The sequence below is a fragment of the Homalodisca vitripennis genome, chromosome 4 (genome assembly GCF_021130785.1).
Source record: "Homalodisca vitripennis isolate AUS2020 chromosome 4, UT_GWSS_2.1, whole genome shotgun sequence".
Taxonomy (NCBI): Eukaryota; Metazoa; Arthropoda; class Insecta; order Hemiptera; family Cicadellidae; genus Homalodisca; species Homalodisca vitripennis.
In genome coordinates, this window is record NC_060210.1 from 15,774,502 (window position 1) to 15,788,024 (window position 13,523).

General features: G+C 33.7%; 1 protein-coding gene across 1 annotated transcript in view; it reads right to left on the reverse strand.

Annotated features, from left to right (window-relative positions):
- Window positions 1-764: 764 nt before the first annotated feature.
- LOC124358989 (importin subunit alpha-7) overlaps window positions 765-13,523 on the reverse strand; it is a 50,462-nt gene continuing 37,703 nt past the window's right edge. Inside the window, exons 7-10 of the mRNA XM_046811287.1 lie at window positions 12,121-12,264; window positions 11,870-12,029; window positions 10,829-11,027; window positions 765-2,805 (exon numbers count right to left, since the gene is read on the reverse strand). Coding sequence (XP_046667243.1) covers window positions 10,843-11,027; window positions 11,870-12,029; window positions 12,121-12,264 — 489 coding nt within the window. The 3' untranslated portion in view covers window positions 765-2,805; window positions 10,829-10,842. The remainder of the gene's footprint in view (window positions 2,806-10,828; window positions 11,028-11,869; window positions 12,030-12,120; window positions 12,265-13,523) is intronic.

Here is a 13,523-nt window from a genome sequence, read left to right on the forward strand (position 1 = left end):
ACTGTGTTTTTGTTCAGTGAAATAAAAATATATTTGGTCAAGCTCTTTTATCAACATATTCATCTCTATTGCTTAATAACTGGTATCCTATCCCTTCCTGTCAGCTCAGTGTACGATTTTACAATTCAAATTTATTATTAATTCAGCATTTTTTATTTTGACCAATATACTGTAATATTTGTGACAATGTAAAAACTGAACATATTGTTGATATCGTGTAAGTGCCGAAATAAGCAAAAAATTATGTACGTTGTCTTAATGTTCTAAATAATGTTTAAATCTTTAAAATCCAAAATAAGTGAATCAAAAGTCATGGTTTTTACTTTTTTGCATTATTTTTAAAAATGTGTCTGAAACTCATTTTTGTTGCTAAGCAGTGTGTATGATGAAAAAGAATATCTCATTATATTGGTATGCCTTTAATTTTAAACTAATCCAAAAAGTACGTAATTTTACTACATTTTGGCTATTTAGGATCTTTAATTTTTCATATGCTTAAGGTAACCAAAAGCTTTGAAAAAAGTTTTTTTGAATAAAACATTTGTTATACTATTTTAAAAAAAGTACACCTTTTTGGTATGAGACTAACACAATTCTAATCTATATATTTTGCTTAAAAAACCATATAAAAATCTATTTAAATTTCAAACTGGTTATATTTGTATTTTTAATGAATTTTTTAGAAAAAGTTTGCAGTAGCAATGAAAATTTCTTGACGTTGTAGAAAAAATGATTGGCGATTCCCGGGTTAAAAATAAAACTACTTTTAAATAGGATTGGTGCTTTAATTGATTTTTCCGATCAGAAAACTGTTTTCTTCTTTTAACTTACCACATTATTAACAAAGTAATATAATAAATCACAACTGGATCATTAATTAATAACCTTTCCCAAGGAACAATTAGTATTCAACTAAACTAGAAGGGATATACACTTCCATTCTATGTATTTTTCATACAAAGGATTTTGATCACTCTCGTTCAGTAAATGTTAAGTAAAGCCAGTGCCATAACAATATAAACCGGTACACAAAAAATATTCAACAACAAAAAACTACAACGATGGTATAGATGTTTCCAAACAACTATATTTGCTATACATTAAATAAAATAATGGGTGTACAAGTTAGTTGTTCAAAACATTGAATATCTCTCAAATATAACAAACAAGTTGAAAATAGCTGTCAGCTGATGCAGAATATTTACCACCAAGGGCACTCAAAGGAATAATTAATTGAAGATTTTACACATTCAATCAGTATCAAAAAAATAATACCAAAACACACGTACTTAATAAATAAACATATTAAAGACTGAGATACCACTGAGCACTGAAGATTTTCTATTTAATACAAACTATAATAATTTCAGGGGTTTTTAACTCACCATATAATAATTTCCCCTAAAGAGGCGTGCAAAATATTTTTTACGTTATGTACAAAGTAATTACTCTAATAGGAAGATTTTTAAAAATATGTTCACTGATCAATCTTTACAAAATATGAGGTAGTTCCATTACATTAGTGAAATACTAAGTTAACATTCCCTTGTATTCATAAAACTCTTGTAATCAATAAACTCGTCAACTGTGTTAAGTAGTACCCTAGTGTTCATATTTATAAATTTAATTTATAACAACTCCATCGGATTTAGCCATAATTTTCATAAAATTAATAAAGGCTCTGATTATCTAAGCGTATACTGCTTTAGTAAAACTTGCACAGAGGAGGTACCAAATCAATAGTCTTAGGTAATATATAATCTAATAAAGAAATCTACAGGTAACTCGACACAGCCTAAAAAAAACCAAACTTTTGCCAAACGAAACAGTTTGTCCTAACTCTTCAGTAAATGTATATATTGTACTGTAGTACAGTCACGTTGTAAAGTCACATTGTAAAGTGTACACATACACTCGCGAGGGACACATTTGGTCAGGCTGCAGATAAAATGATTACAAGCTCGTAGTCTATTATCAAATATTCCAAGACTACGGCGAAATCCAACCGTCGTTTCGTATAAATATTAAAACTTACCTACTACATTAACAACTAATTATGATAGTATTTTTTCAACCTTAAAAAACTCATCACAGTGGTGAAAACATTACGTTGTCGATAAGTAATCTTTGCAATCAATAACGTTACATTTCTTTTGGGTAGAAAACATTAAGATTATCATTAGTACAAATTGAGCACAATTAATTATTCAAAAGGCCGGACTGTTATTTGTAATAATTTTACCTACAAACCCTGAAGTATACTAAAAGTAATGGTGTATGAAGTTGTCACTTTTAGTACGTTAAGTCGTAAGTGGAAGTACAGTTACTGGAGAATATACATAAATAATTTCTTCATTTCATAACACATTTTCTCCGGATTGAATTTCCTCAACCGGAAAGAAAATGTGGCATTAACAAAATTAGAAAAAAAATAACTATTCTATTCTTAACCAGATGAAAATTGAAAACTAAGAAAACACTTTTCAATATCTCCAAAATGCTAGCCAACTGTCCAGATATAAAACACACAGACGGCGTAGATTACACATTACATACCTTCTTGGTCGTCATAAAAATTTATAATAGATACACAGATTTATTATTACAATGATCAATAATAATTCCAGCCCCAGCGGAGCGTAAGCCTCTTCCGTAGGGCTGGGCTGCAAATACTGACACAAATACACAAAATATCTGTATTATACACGTGTGAAACATTAACAAGGTTTAACCATGTGTTTATCTTTGGACAGTCGGCTACTGAGCGACTTCGGTAACTGAATTGACCATCCAGCTGAGCGCCACCTGAAACATGACAGATTGTGTGTTACAGTACTGATAGATTATAGCTGAGTGCCACCTGAAACATGACAGATTGTGTGTTACAGTACTGATAGATTATAGCAGAGCGCCACCTGAAAAATGACAGATCGTGTGTTACAGCACTGATAGATTATAGCTGAGAGCCACCTGAAAAATAACAGATTGTGTGTTACAGCACTGATAGATTTTAGCTGAGTGCCACCTGAAACATAACAGATCGTGTGGTACAGCACTGATAGATTTTAGCTGGTGCCACCTGAAACAAGACAGATCGTGTGTTACAGCACTGATAGATTTTAGCTGGTGCCACCTGAAACAAGACAGATCGTGTGTTACAGCACTGATAGATTATAGCTGGTTATTATTAAAATACTCTCTCACGTTGTGGTGTCAATTTATTATTATATCTTAAGATAAATAAAGAGAAAAGGTGGTTGAGAAAATAAATAAATTCTTGTTTACAATCTGTATTACAAACTTTTAATGAACTATAATTATTAATTTCTTTTACAATTCTTTTATTAACAATTCTCAGGGTTCTTTTAAAAAATATAATGAATGCTCTATTAAATACAATTGTTCTGCTCTTATCTAGGGGTAGGTTCTTTCACCTGACAAAGACAATTTAAAAGCAAAGACAGCCATATATTAAATTATTTATCATGACAGTTATTGTTTGGAAGATTAAAATATTGAAATAAAGAAATTGATATTAATTGTAAGTAAAAAAAATATTATGACAGAAAATTGATATTAAAGTATTTTATGAGCTTTAAAGGAAATTTAGTACAATTTTAAGTTCATTTAATTGGGTTTGGACAATGATCTTTGAAAGAAAGGTTTATATTGGAATATAAATTAAATCTCTGACCAGTTTTCTCCTTTATTGAGCGATTGGATAGCTGGGTTGTGATGAAGGGTATCCTTGACGAATGTCTAGAAGACGGGCTCCATCCTGGTGGGTAGTTTGGTGAAATGATGAGAGTGAAGATCTGGATGTTCTATGTGCTGAAGTTCTTGAAGTTCTATTTGAAATACTTCTCTTGATGCTGGATGTCAGTTCTGGCAGATGAAGCGACGAATATGAGAGTGAAAAAGTACCAAGTATAATACACTGCTTGGTGTCAATTATGATAAGTTCAATGTTCTCACTCAACTAATTCCCTTTGTCAAGTATAAAAGGAATATTCTCGAAGATCAGGTAAGTGTACTGTGTAATTTGATATTTTACTGGTTAAATTGAAGGTTTTTATGATAAATTTTAAAAAAATGTAGTAGTCAGTAAACGGAGATCTGTCTTGTCTCAAGACCTCGAGGAGACTGGTTAAAGATGCTAACAAGATGGCTTGGGTCCGTGTGAAGCTGTTTAGATCACTGCTGGCCAATCAGAGTGGTCAGTTAACAATGGCGAACTGAGGAATTTTTCTTATTGGTCAGAGTGAGGAAGAAGGGTTTTGGGTTTGAGAATTTGATTTAAATGTTCCTTTATTGCTCTTATAATTAAAAATAATGATTTAGAAATATATCGGATTATATTAAAAGAAACGATCTTTAGGTATTCGGACAAGTTTTTTTTTTTTAATATATAAGCATTGTTTGGTAATAGTTAATGGCTTCTCCTGTCGGACAAGTGCTTAAATATACTTATGCTAAGGTTCTAAATTATTATATTGTGGGTGTGGGCATTATTAAATTCGTATTCCTTACAAAAATCTACTATAGAAAAGTATAATTTGTTTTGTTCTTAAATCTAAGAGATTATTAAATATATTGTATAAGAAGTCTTATTTTAATGCATGGGCAAGTGTTTGATTTGAAAGAACATCGATTTTGTCGGTAGGATGTTACTTGAGATAGGTCAGTGGTCACTGTCCGAGATGGCTGCTATTATTACACCAAACCTCCACTGTCGATTGCTCCTTTTTAGGTTATCCCGAGCATTGAAAGAAATTATATTCAAAAATCCTTTTGTAGATGATTTTTATGATCTTGGGTGGTAGTTATCTATATACGGGGTCCTTTTCGCTATTAAATGTACTATTATTCTGGTATTGACAAATATTGTTAAACTAGGCTCTAAATTATGTTTGTTTATAATTAACTACAGGATAATGGTATTTAATATCTAATAAGTGATTTTTTAACATATTTTGGTGATGTTCAGAGCTATATTACATAATATTATAAGAAACTAAATAAATCGAATCTATTTGTCATTGTGTCAGGTCTAGGGTTAAAATTCAATTATGGTTAGGCCATGTTGAAATTGGATAGACTAGTTAATATTATAATTATTTTTGAATCTTCTTATTTAGGTACATGTTTTCTTATAATTAATATTGTTTTGGAATGTGTTTGCATGAAATGATGATATTATGTTGTGTCTTAACTAATAGTGGTCTTAGGCCTATATTATGTAACATGAAAATCTGAATTAAACTTAAAATTAACCTATGAAATTAGAAATAACTGAGAACAAATCTTAAAACTAAACAAAATTTTACATTTAACAACTTATAAATAAACTTGGTTAGTCTTTTATTTAAAAAAATGTAATATGGTGCCACCTGAAACAAGACAGATCGTGTGTTACAGCACTGATAGATTGTAGCTGAGAGCCACCTGAAACATGACAGATTGTGTGGTACAGCACTGATAGATTGATTATAGCTGGTGCCACCTGAAACAAGACAGATCGTGTGTTACAGCACTGATAGATTGTAGCTGAGAGCCACCTGAAACATGACAGATTGTGTGGTACAGCACTGATAGATTATAGCTGGTGCCACCTGAAACAAGACAGACAGATCGTGTGTTACAGCACTGATAGATTATAGCTGAGAGCGCTTCCCTGAAACATGACAGATTGTGTGGTACAGCACTGATAGATTATAGCTGGTGCCACCTGAAACAAGACAGATCGTGTGTTACAGCACTGATAGATTATAGCTGAGCGCTTCCCTGAAACATGACAGATTGTGTGGTACAGCACTGATAGATTATAGCTGAGGGCCACCTGAAACATGATAGATTGTGTGGTACAGCACTGATAGATTATAGCTGAGCGCCACCTGAAACACGACAGATCGTGTGTTACAGCATTGATAGATTATAGCTGGCGCCACCTGAAACAAGACAGATATTGTGTTACAGCATTGATAGATTATAGCTGGCGCCACCTGAAACAAGACAGATATTGTGTTACAGCACTGGTAGATTATAGCTGAGCGCCACTTGAGACATGACATATCGTGTGTTACAGCAATGATGTTACAGATTTGATGTAACAAAGTCAAGTTTTCTCAGTGACAAAAAATGTAGTGGAGTAGTGGGGGACAAAACAAAATAAAATGTGTGACAAAATTTTATCAGCAAAACTTTTATCCCTAACAAACACAAAGGAATGTGAAATAACTAAGTAAAATGGTTTATAGCTATAAAAAATGAAAAAAACATGGAATTTTGGACAGTTGTTACATTAAAATGTACACTTTACTATTAGTTCTAATCTTTTTGTGCAAAAAGTATAGAACTTTTTCAATAACAATACGTTTATAATAACATGTATTATGTTTACAAGTGTTTAATTTAGCCTGCAAACGGCACATGAAAACTCCTAAAATAACAAGGCACTTTTGGATATATATAAATACTCCCCAAGCCAGATGTAATTAGCTTGTCTTGTTCTTTTTTAAGTAGCGGGACTGCACCCAGTAAAGAATTATATAACATAATTTAAAATAGCAAAAACAGTTTGAGTTGTGTTTATTTTCAGAAAGTTAATATTAGTTGACAAGTGCACATAGTACAAAAAAGGCTAAAATCGTTACTATGGGTAAGGTTTCATAACCTCACACAATTTAATTGTTAAAATATAATTGTCTAGCTTATACAAAAGTTTCCAAATAAACACAAAACAAAAACTAGCTAAGAATTACAAGTAGGATGTAATACTGGTTTTATAGCAAAGCAAAATAAAAAGTTTTAATTTTAGTAAAAGGTAAAGGAATAAAAATCGATTTGTCACTAAACTTCCTGGTGCTACAAAGGTTAATGATACTGAATTGAAATTACATACTGAATGTGTTTACAAAGTTTGTTTACTTTAACACATGAAAAAATTAACTGGAATTTCAATCTTAAGTTTTTTATACAATACATAAAATAATATTTAAAATAATGTATGTTGTACTTAACACTTATATTGAAACTTATAGAAATACATAAAGTATTGAATTCTACTTATATGTGCATTACTTCATGCACCAAAAATCAATATATATTAACCCATTGCGGATCGTGAAAACGGCGCGCGCGCGGGCCTTAGAGTACGAATTAATCCGTATTACAACTCAGCACCCGCAGTGTTTGCACGCCTACCTGCCTGCTTAGCGCGCTCGCTAATTATACATGTTTTGTTTGTTTATGTTGTTATTTATGTTATATAAACATTATACAGATCATATTAGACAAGTATATTATACTAGAAGTATATTCAAGTATATTCATAAATATCCTCGGAAGCACTACTTTGAGCGTTTTTATTTATGTTGAAATAGAGTTTCCACATCCGGTGGTGTCCCAGGAACAATGTCTGAAATAGTCTGAACATCTGAATCATGGTCACTAGCCCGCTCGTCACTGTCAACATTAGTATCCGCGTAATTATGAAAACGTGGACAAATACGCGTGATAGAACCGTCTCCATCCTCAATAACACTATCGATATCACTTTCGTCACTTCCACTTTCTAATAGTAGTCTATCTAATTCAGATGATCGTAAATTGTCACCCATTTTATTTACGTATACGCACACGAGGCAAAGGAAAATCGAACACCACGACTGTACGCCTCAGACAAACAATAAGTCGCAAATAATAACGTTATTGACCGATAACGAGGGGATTGTTTGTGGACGAGTACCAGAGATAAGATAGGAAGCCAGTCCAGGAAAACTGAGTATAAATATCTCCGAGACTTATAACAGCGATAAGCGTTCAAAACAAATGAGTCATCCGTACCACGTCATCCGCGTGAGGGTCACGTCATTGTGCTTTTGGTCCACGCCTCGCTCCGCGTCACCCTCACGTCGTTGATCCGCAATGGGTTAATAAAAAAACTTTCACTGAATTCTATAAAAAGTTGATTCAATACTTTATTTTCCAAAGTTTAAGCTGTAAAAGACTGTATTGGTTTTTATTAAAACAATATAAATTTACACCTTACGTAGAAAAAGATAAGACCCTGGACTGAAATTGTGAACAAACTTCATAAGAGCCTGTTTCAGTGATTTTATTTCTCCTAAAAATAGTTTGTTCAACACATAATAAGTTAATAGATTCTAAGAGAATCTTAAAAAATCAATTCCTGATTCTCAAATTTTTAATCTTAATAGTTATTTATAGCCTAAGTATGATTTGAACAAAATCATCAAAATTCAAATTTTTGCCATTCTTAAACCTTTGGAGACTGTCTAATGATATAAAATCTTATACAAGAATACCTGTATATATTAAGGGGATTTGCAGAGGTTTACAGAAATAAACATATTTTAAGAATCAAGTCATATCCTCTACTTTTTACTTCAATATGGTAACTTTATTATAGAGTATAATATGGGTTTCCAGATTTACCTAACCCAGCAGGGATCACTTCTGGCTGGTTTATACTTTCCAGTTGAACCTACCACTGGACACAACAAAAACCCATGTATCACTTAAATCTGGGTAACCGTATGGCTGTTCATGAGCGGAACATCACTAACCGCAAATGTCGAGATTCTGGGGTTCAAGGGCAATTCGATAGGTCTAGTCTAATGTGGGAGATGACGGTTGTTCCCTGACCACAGAGGTTCTTGCTAGCCTCAACAAGGATGTGCCACCCCCTGCCTGCTTTGACTGGAGAGGCTGGTTCAAGGCTGGCCTCCCCTTCTACATGACTTTGAGATTAGTACCTGAATTCTTCCTCATAGATCTCGATAGGAGGCGACTCCTGCTCCCTAACCTTACCCATCCTGAATAACCTGTCATTTATAAGCTTCTTGTCCTAAGAGAAAAAAAAGGGTTTCCAGAGTTTGTGTATAATCTACAAAAAGCCCTTGTTATTTGCATATTACAGGCAATATATTCTTGAAGCCTTAATATATTTAATATGAATAACACTTTAATTTAATGTGAACTATCGAATTAAAGTAAAATAAAGGGGATACGACTTAGTTCTTAAAAAATAGCAATTCTCTGAAATTCTATAAATCCCTTGAAAATAGAGTGATATTCTTGGCTTTTTTTTTACTCTATAGTTAGAGTATGGTAAAAATTGGATAGGTAATGATTTTGTTCAAAAAATTCTTAGGTTAAAAAAGCTATTAAGATTGAAAAATCAAGAATAGGGAATAGAATTTTTAAGATTTGGGATAAAATTCTGGATTTTCCAATCCCTAGGTTAAACAGTATTAACTGACGTGTGAACGTGAGGGTCGAAGCTGATTGACGAATCTTGAATCCACAGAATCATCATCAACAAAGATTCGGATTCGAGAATCCATTGTCGAGATTCAACATATGAATCTGTGAAGATCCACACCGTCATTAATTATCGGCTAATCGACAATACACAAATTACCGATCACTAAAATGTGTTTTTGTAATACTTTGAGTTTTCGAAAGCGATAAATACACAACCTACTTAAATAAATTTCATATTTTTGTAAATAACATTTTGCTTATAGTTAATATTTTTCAAACTCATGTTCATATGAAAATTACTGATTGTGAAAACACAATTTCCTTGTACTTTGAGTACTAAAACCCAGATAAGTAACCTAATTAAAAAACTATTTTATTTTTGTAAATAATATTTAGCTTGCAGTTAGCGTTTTCCATATTATTTATGTTTACCCAGTGTTGTGAGTCTGCTATGTGGATGATAGCTGATTCGCATAACAAAAATTAATGATCGCGAAAATGGGTTTTTATTGTATGTTATGTAAAAAACTCGTAAATAGATAATCAGTTTCGTAAATAATATTTTGCTTGCAGTTAGCGGACAATCCCTGATCAGTAGTATGTAAATTACCGATCCCTAATTTCTTTATATTTTGATTTTGTAAAAATGTAGATAGATAACCTAGCTAACAAATTATTGTGCTTTTGTAAATATTTCGCTTGCAGTTTCTATTTACTAGTTTATGTTGGTGCAATGACGTGTGTGTCTGCTGCGTGTATGCGCAGATATACGTAGCTAATTTTTAGAGTTTTATAAATATTTCCTCTGCAAAATATATTATAATTATATTTCCATATTTGTGTATCATGACTAGGATTGGTTGGAAATACGTTTAATAAGTAATACAAATTTATGCCCATATTTTTCAAATTAAAAGCATACATTCTAGAAGCCTCCATATTATAATCTATCAAATTACCATATTATCTAGGAAATTAAACAAGGTAGAGGATGTGACTTTGCTCTTAATTCCTCTCTCATTTCTCTGAATCCCTGCAAATCCTTTTACATTAGAATGGTATTCTTGGATTACTTACTATATTATCAGATAGTCTCCAAAGGTCTCCAAAGGTATAACCAAGGACAGAAATTGGATTGGTATAATTTTGTTTACATCATACTTATATTAAAAAAAGGTAATAGAATTCAAAATTTGAGAATTGAGGATAGAATTTTTAAAGGTTCAGAATCAGATTCAAAATATCTGGATTCACCTATCACAAGTGTGAACTATTAAAAATCGGTAATCTTGTAAATCTTTACAAATTATTTGTCTGAAAGCGTAAATTAGATGTATACAATAGTACACTACATTTAATAATTATTTGCATACAAAGATTGTTTACAAATCTATATTATTTATTAAATGAGAGTTAAGAGAAGCACAAAACGTTTTGAGGAGAATTTGCAACAAAAAGAAGATTAATCATCGATTGGCGTAAATTTGAGCAAATGTTGGTGCACAAACTTAGTAAATGGGTTCATAAGTGGATCACTAACCAATATAGCAGTGTCTAGAAGTTAAAACCACCCATGGGCACACTCTGGTCAGTAGTGAACTGGAACTGCTCGGGCTGCTGCGAAGGCGCAACTCTCGCATCCTCGTCTTCACTACCAAAATATTGTTCAATGAGGTCAAACGCCTTCTGATAGATGTCCATGTTCTCGTGAGACTGCAGGAACTCGATCTTGTCCAATCCTACCGATTAGTGAAACATTATTCTGTGTATCTTACAAATGTAGATATACTATATTAATTAGTACCAGTTCACCTACCTAGTGCAACGTCTGTAATCTGACGCTGTCACAGGCTTGACTCCTGGAATCTGGAGTCATATTTGTCTAAAGAGATCCAGAAAAAGTTGATGATGAAGAAGCTCAAAATTAAATCTCTACTTTGTTTCCACACCAGAGACATCTAGGCTACAAAATATAGTTTTATCTAGGTGAAGAGGTATTTCCATTCTCTCATTGAAAATTTCTATATTTATAAGATGCGAAGATATTTTTCATTTCATTTGATTGGTATTAGGTGTACTATTGGAGATCTGCATCTTTTTTTAATCTCTTCTGACAAACATGACTCCAGATTCCAGGAGTTAAGTCTGTGACAGCGTCAGATTCCAGACGTTGTTCCAGGAAGGTGAACTAGAGCTAAATTCAGCATTCACATTGAATCAACCCTTCCCACCATAGCTATGTTGTGTGTATACTAATTCGTTATGAATGCTGATTCTTTTTACATTGTAGATGGATATATTGCCGATCTCTACATCAACAGTGTATCCATGTATACATGGTGTACCGTAACTCTCTGGACAAAGGTGTATCGTACTATTGCACAGGTCAAGAAAATCAAATTTCACCATATGAACATAAGTGCTTAGTTTCCCGTCTGCCTGTCTATATGTTTTTCATACAAAAATTTAATATCTCAAAAACTAATAAATTAAATCCTAAAAAATGTAGGTTTCAACCAGGTGAGTTACATAAACATAAGATTAGGGATAAGATAATGACTTGGAGTGTTACTGTTCTCACCATAGCATTCTTCGATGAGAACAGCGAAGGGGTTGACGGTGTTCAGAGCCTTGACATCCTGCTCGCCCAGCCTGAGAATGTTCTCTAGTCCGTTGAGAGCTACCTGGATGATCTTTGCGTCCATCACAGTCAGCAAGTCACACAGTGGTGGAATACAGCCCTGGACACAGCATTTGTTTTAAACCCGAGTGTTTCTGTAGAACACTACATGTATACGTAACAAACTGAACTGAGTAGAAGAGATGAGCTACCTGATGGACCAGGTAGCGGATCTGCTCTGCGGTGCCGCCTGACGTAGAGTTGGTCACAGCCCAGGCTGCCTCTTTGCGAGTCTTGAACTCTGACGACCCCAAGATCTCCAACAGCACGGGGAAAATGTTGGCGTCGATCACTGCCTGTAACACCACTTCCACATGTAATACAGAACACTGTATGCTGAGAATCGCATCAATTATCTGGATTAATTTGGATTATGAATTGAATTGCCTATCATCCACTTTAAATACACGACAATAGATCATTATAAGTAAGTGAAGCAGATAACTTTGCATTTAATATCTCCTATTAAGGCTACACACCACCAAAGGACATTACTGGGTAACATTTACATGTATTTGTTAGATTTTACACTTTATTCAGACACACGTCGGATTCTTGACTAGTAAACAGACACTTTGGTATTGTAACTGTTCATAGTTCACAATGTTAACATATTGACATGGTTAAGTATCACTAATAATGTTAACATTTCATTCTAATGTTTTATATACGCATACGATGGTTATCCAGAAAGTAGATTATGTTTTCCTCTGTAGCCACTAGGGGCAAGACTATGGCGGCCATTTTGATGTCAGGGCATTTCTCTGTTCAGTGACAATCCAGCTGTGCTAGTGAGAGGTTACTGTCGCTCTTTGTAGTTTTATAATAGCAGTTTAAAATGTGTGACGCAATTGAAAATCTCACGAGTTGTGAAGTGCGTTCGGTAACAAGGTTTTTGTTGCCTCAAAACATTAAACCAATTGAGATTTATCGCCAACTCTGTGTACAGGAACGATGTGATTACTGCAGGTGGAGTACGTCAGTGGTGCATTAGGTTTAAAATGGTCGGAATAATGTGCATGATGACGAACGAAGTGGACAGCCAAGCATTGTGACCGGTGATATTGTATCTAAAGTCGATGAGAAGATTAATGATGACTACCGATTCACAATAACAGAACACTCACTTAGTTTTCCTCAAATTCCAAGGAGTTTGTTACAAGAAATTATTACGCAGAAGTTAGGTTATCATAAATTTTGGGCCAGATGGGTACCAAAAATCATAACAACGCCCGACCACATACGGCAAATTGAACCTCGAGAAGTGCTAGATGCTTTTAAGTGGGAGGTGTTTCCACATCCGCCTTACAATCCAGACCTTGCACCCAGTGACTACCATCCGTTTCCAGCGGTGAAGATCTGGTTTGAGGCACAGCGCTTTGAGAAAACATGGAACTCCGGGAGAGTGTGACTACCTGGTTGAACTCTCAGGTAACAGAAGTTTTTCTCACGCTACATCCACCATGAGACTGAAAGCGAGCATTATATCTCAGAAATATCACCACAGAAGGAGAGGTTATTTTGGTCCAGTCTTTTCTAGCCAAGGCAGGCAGGG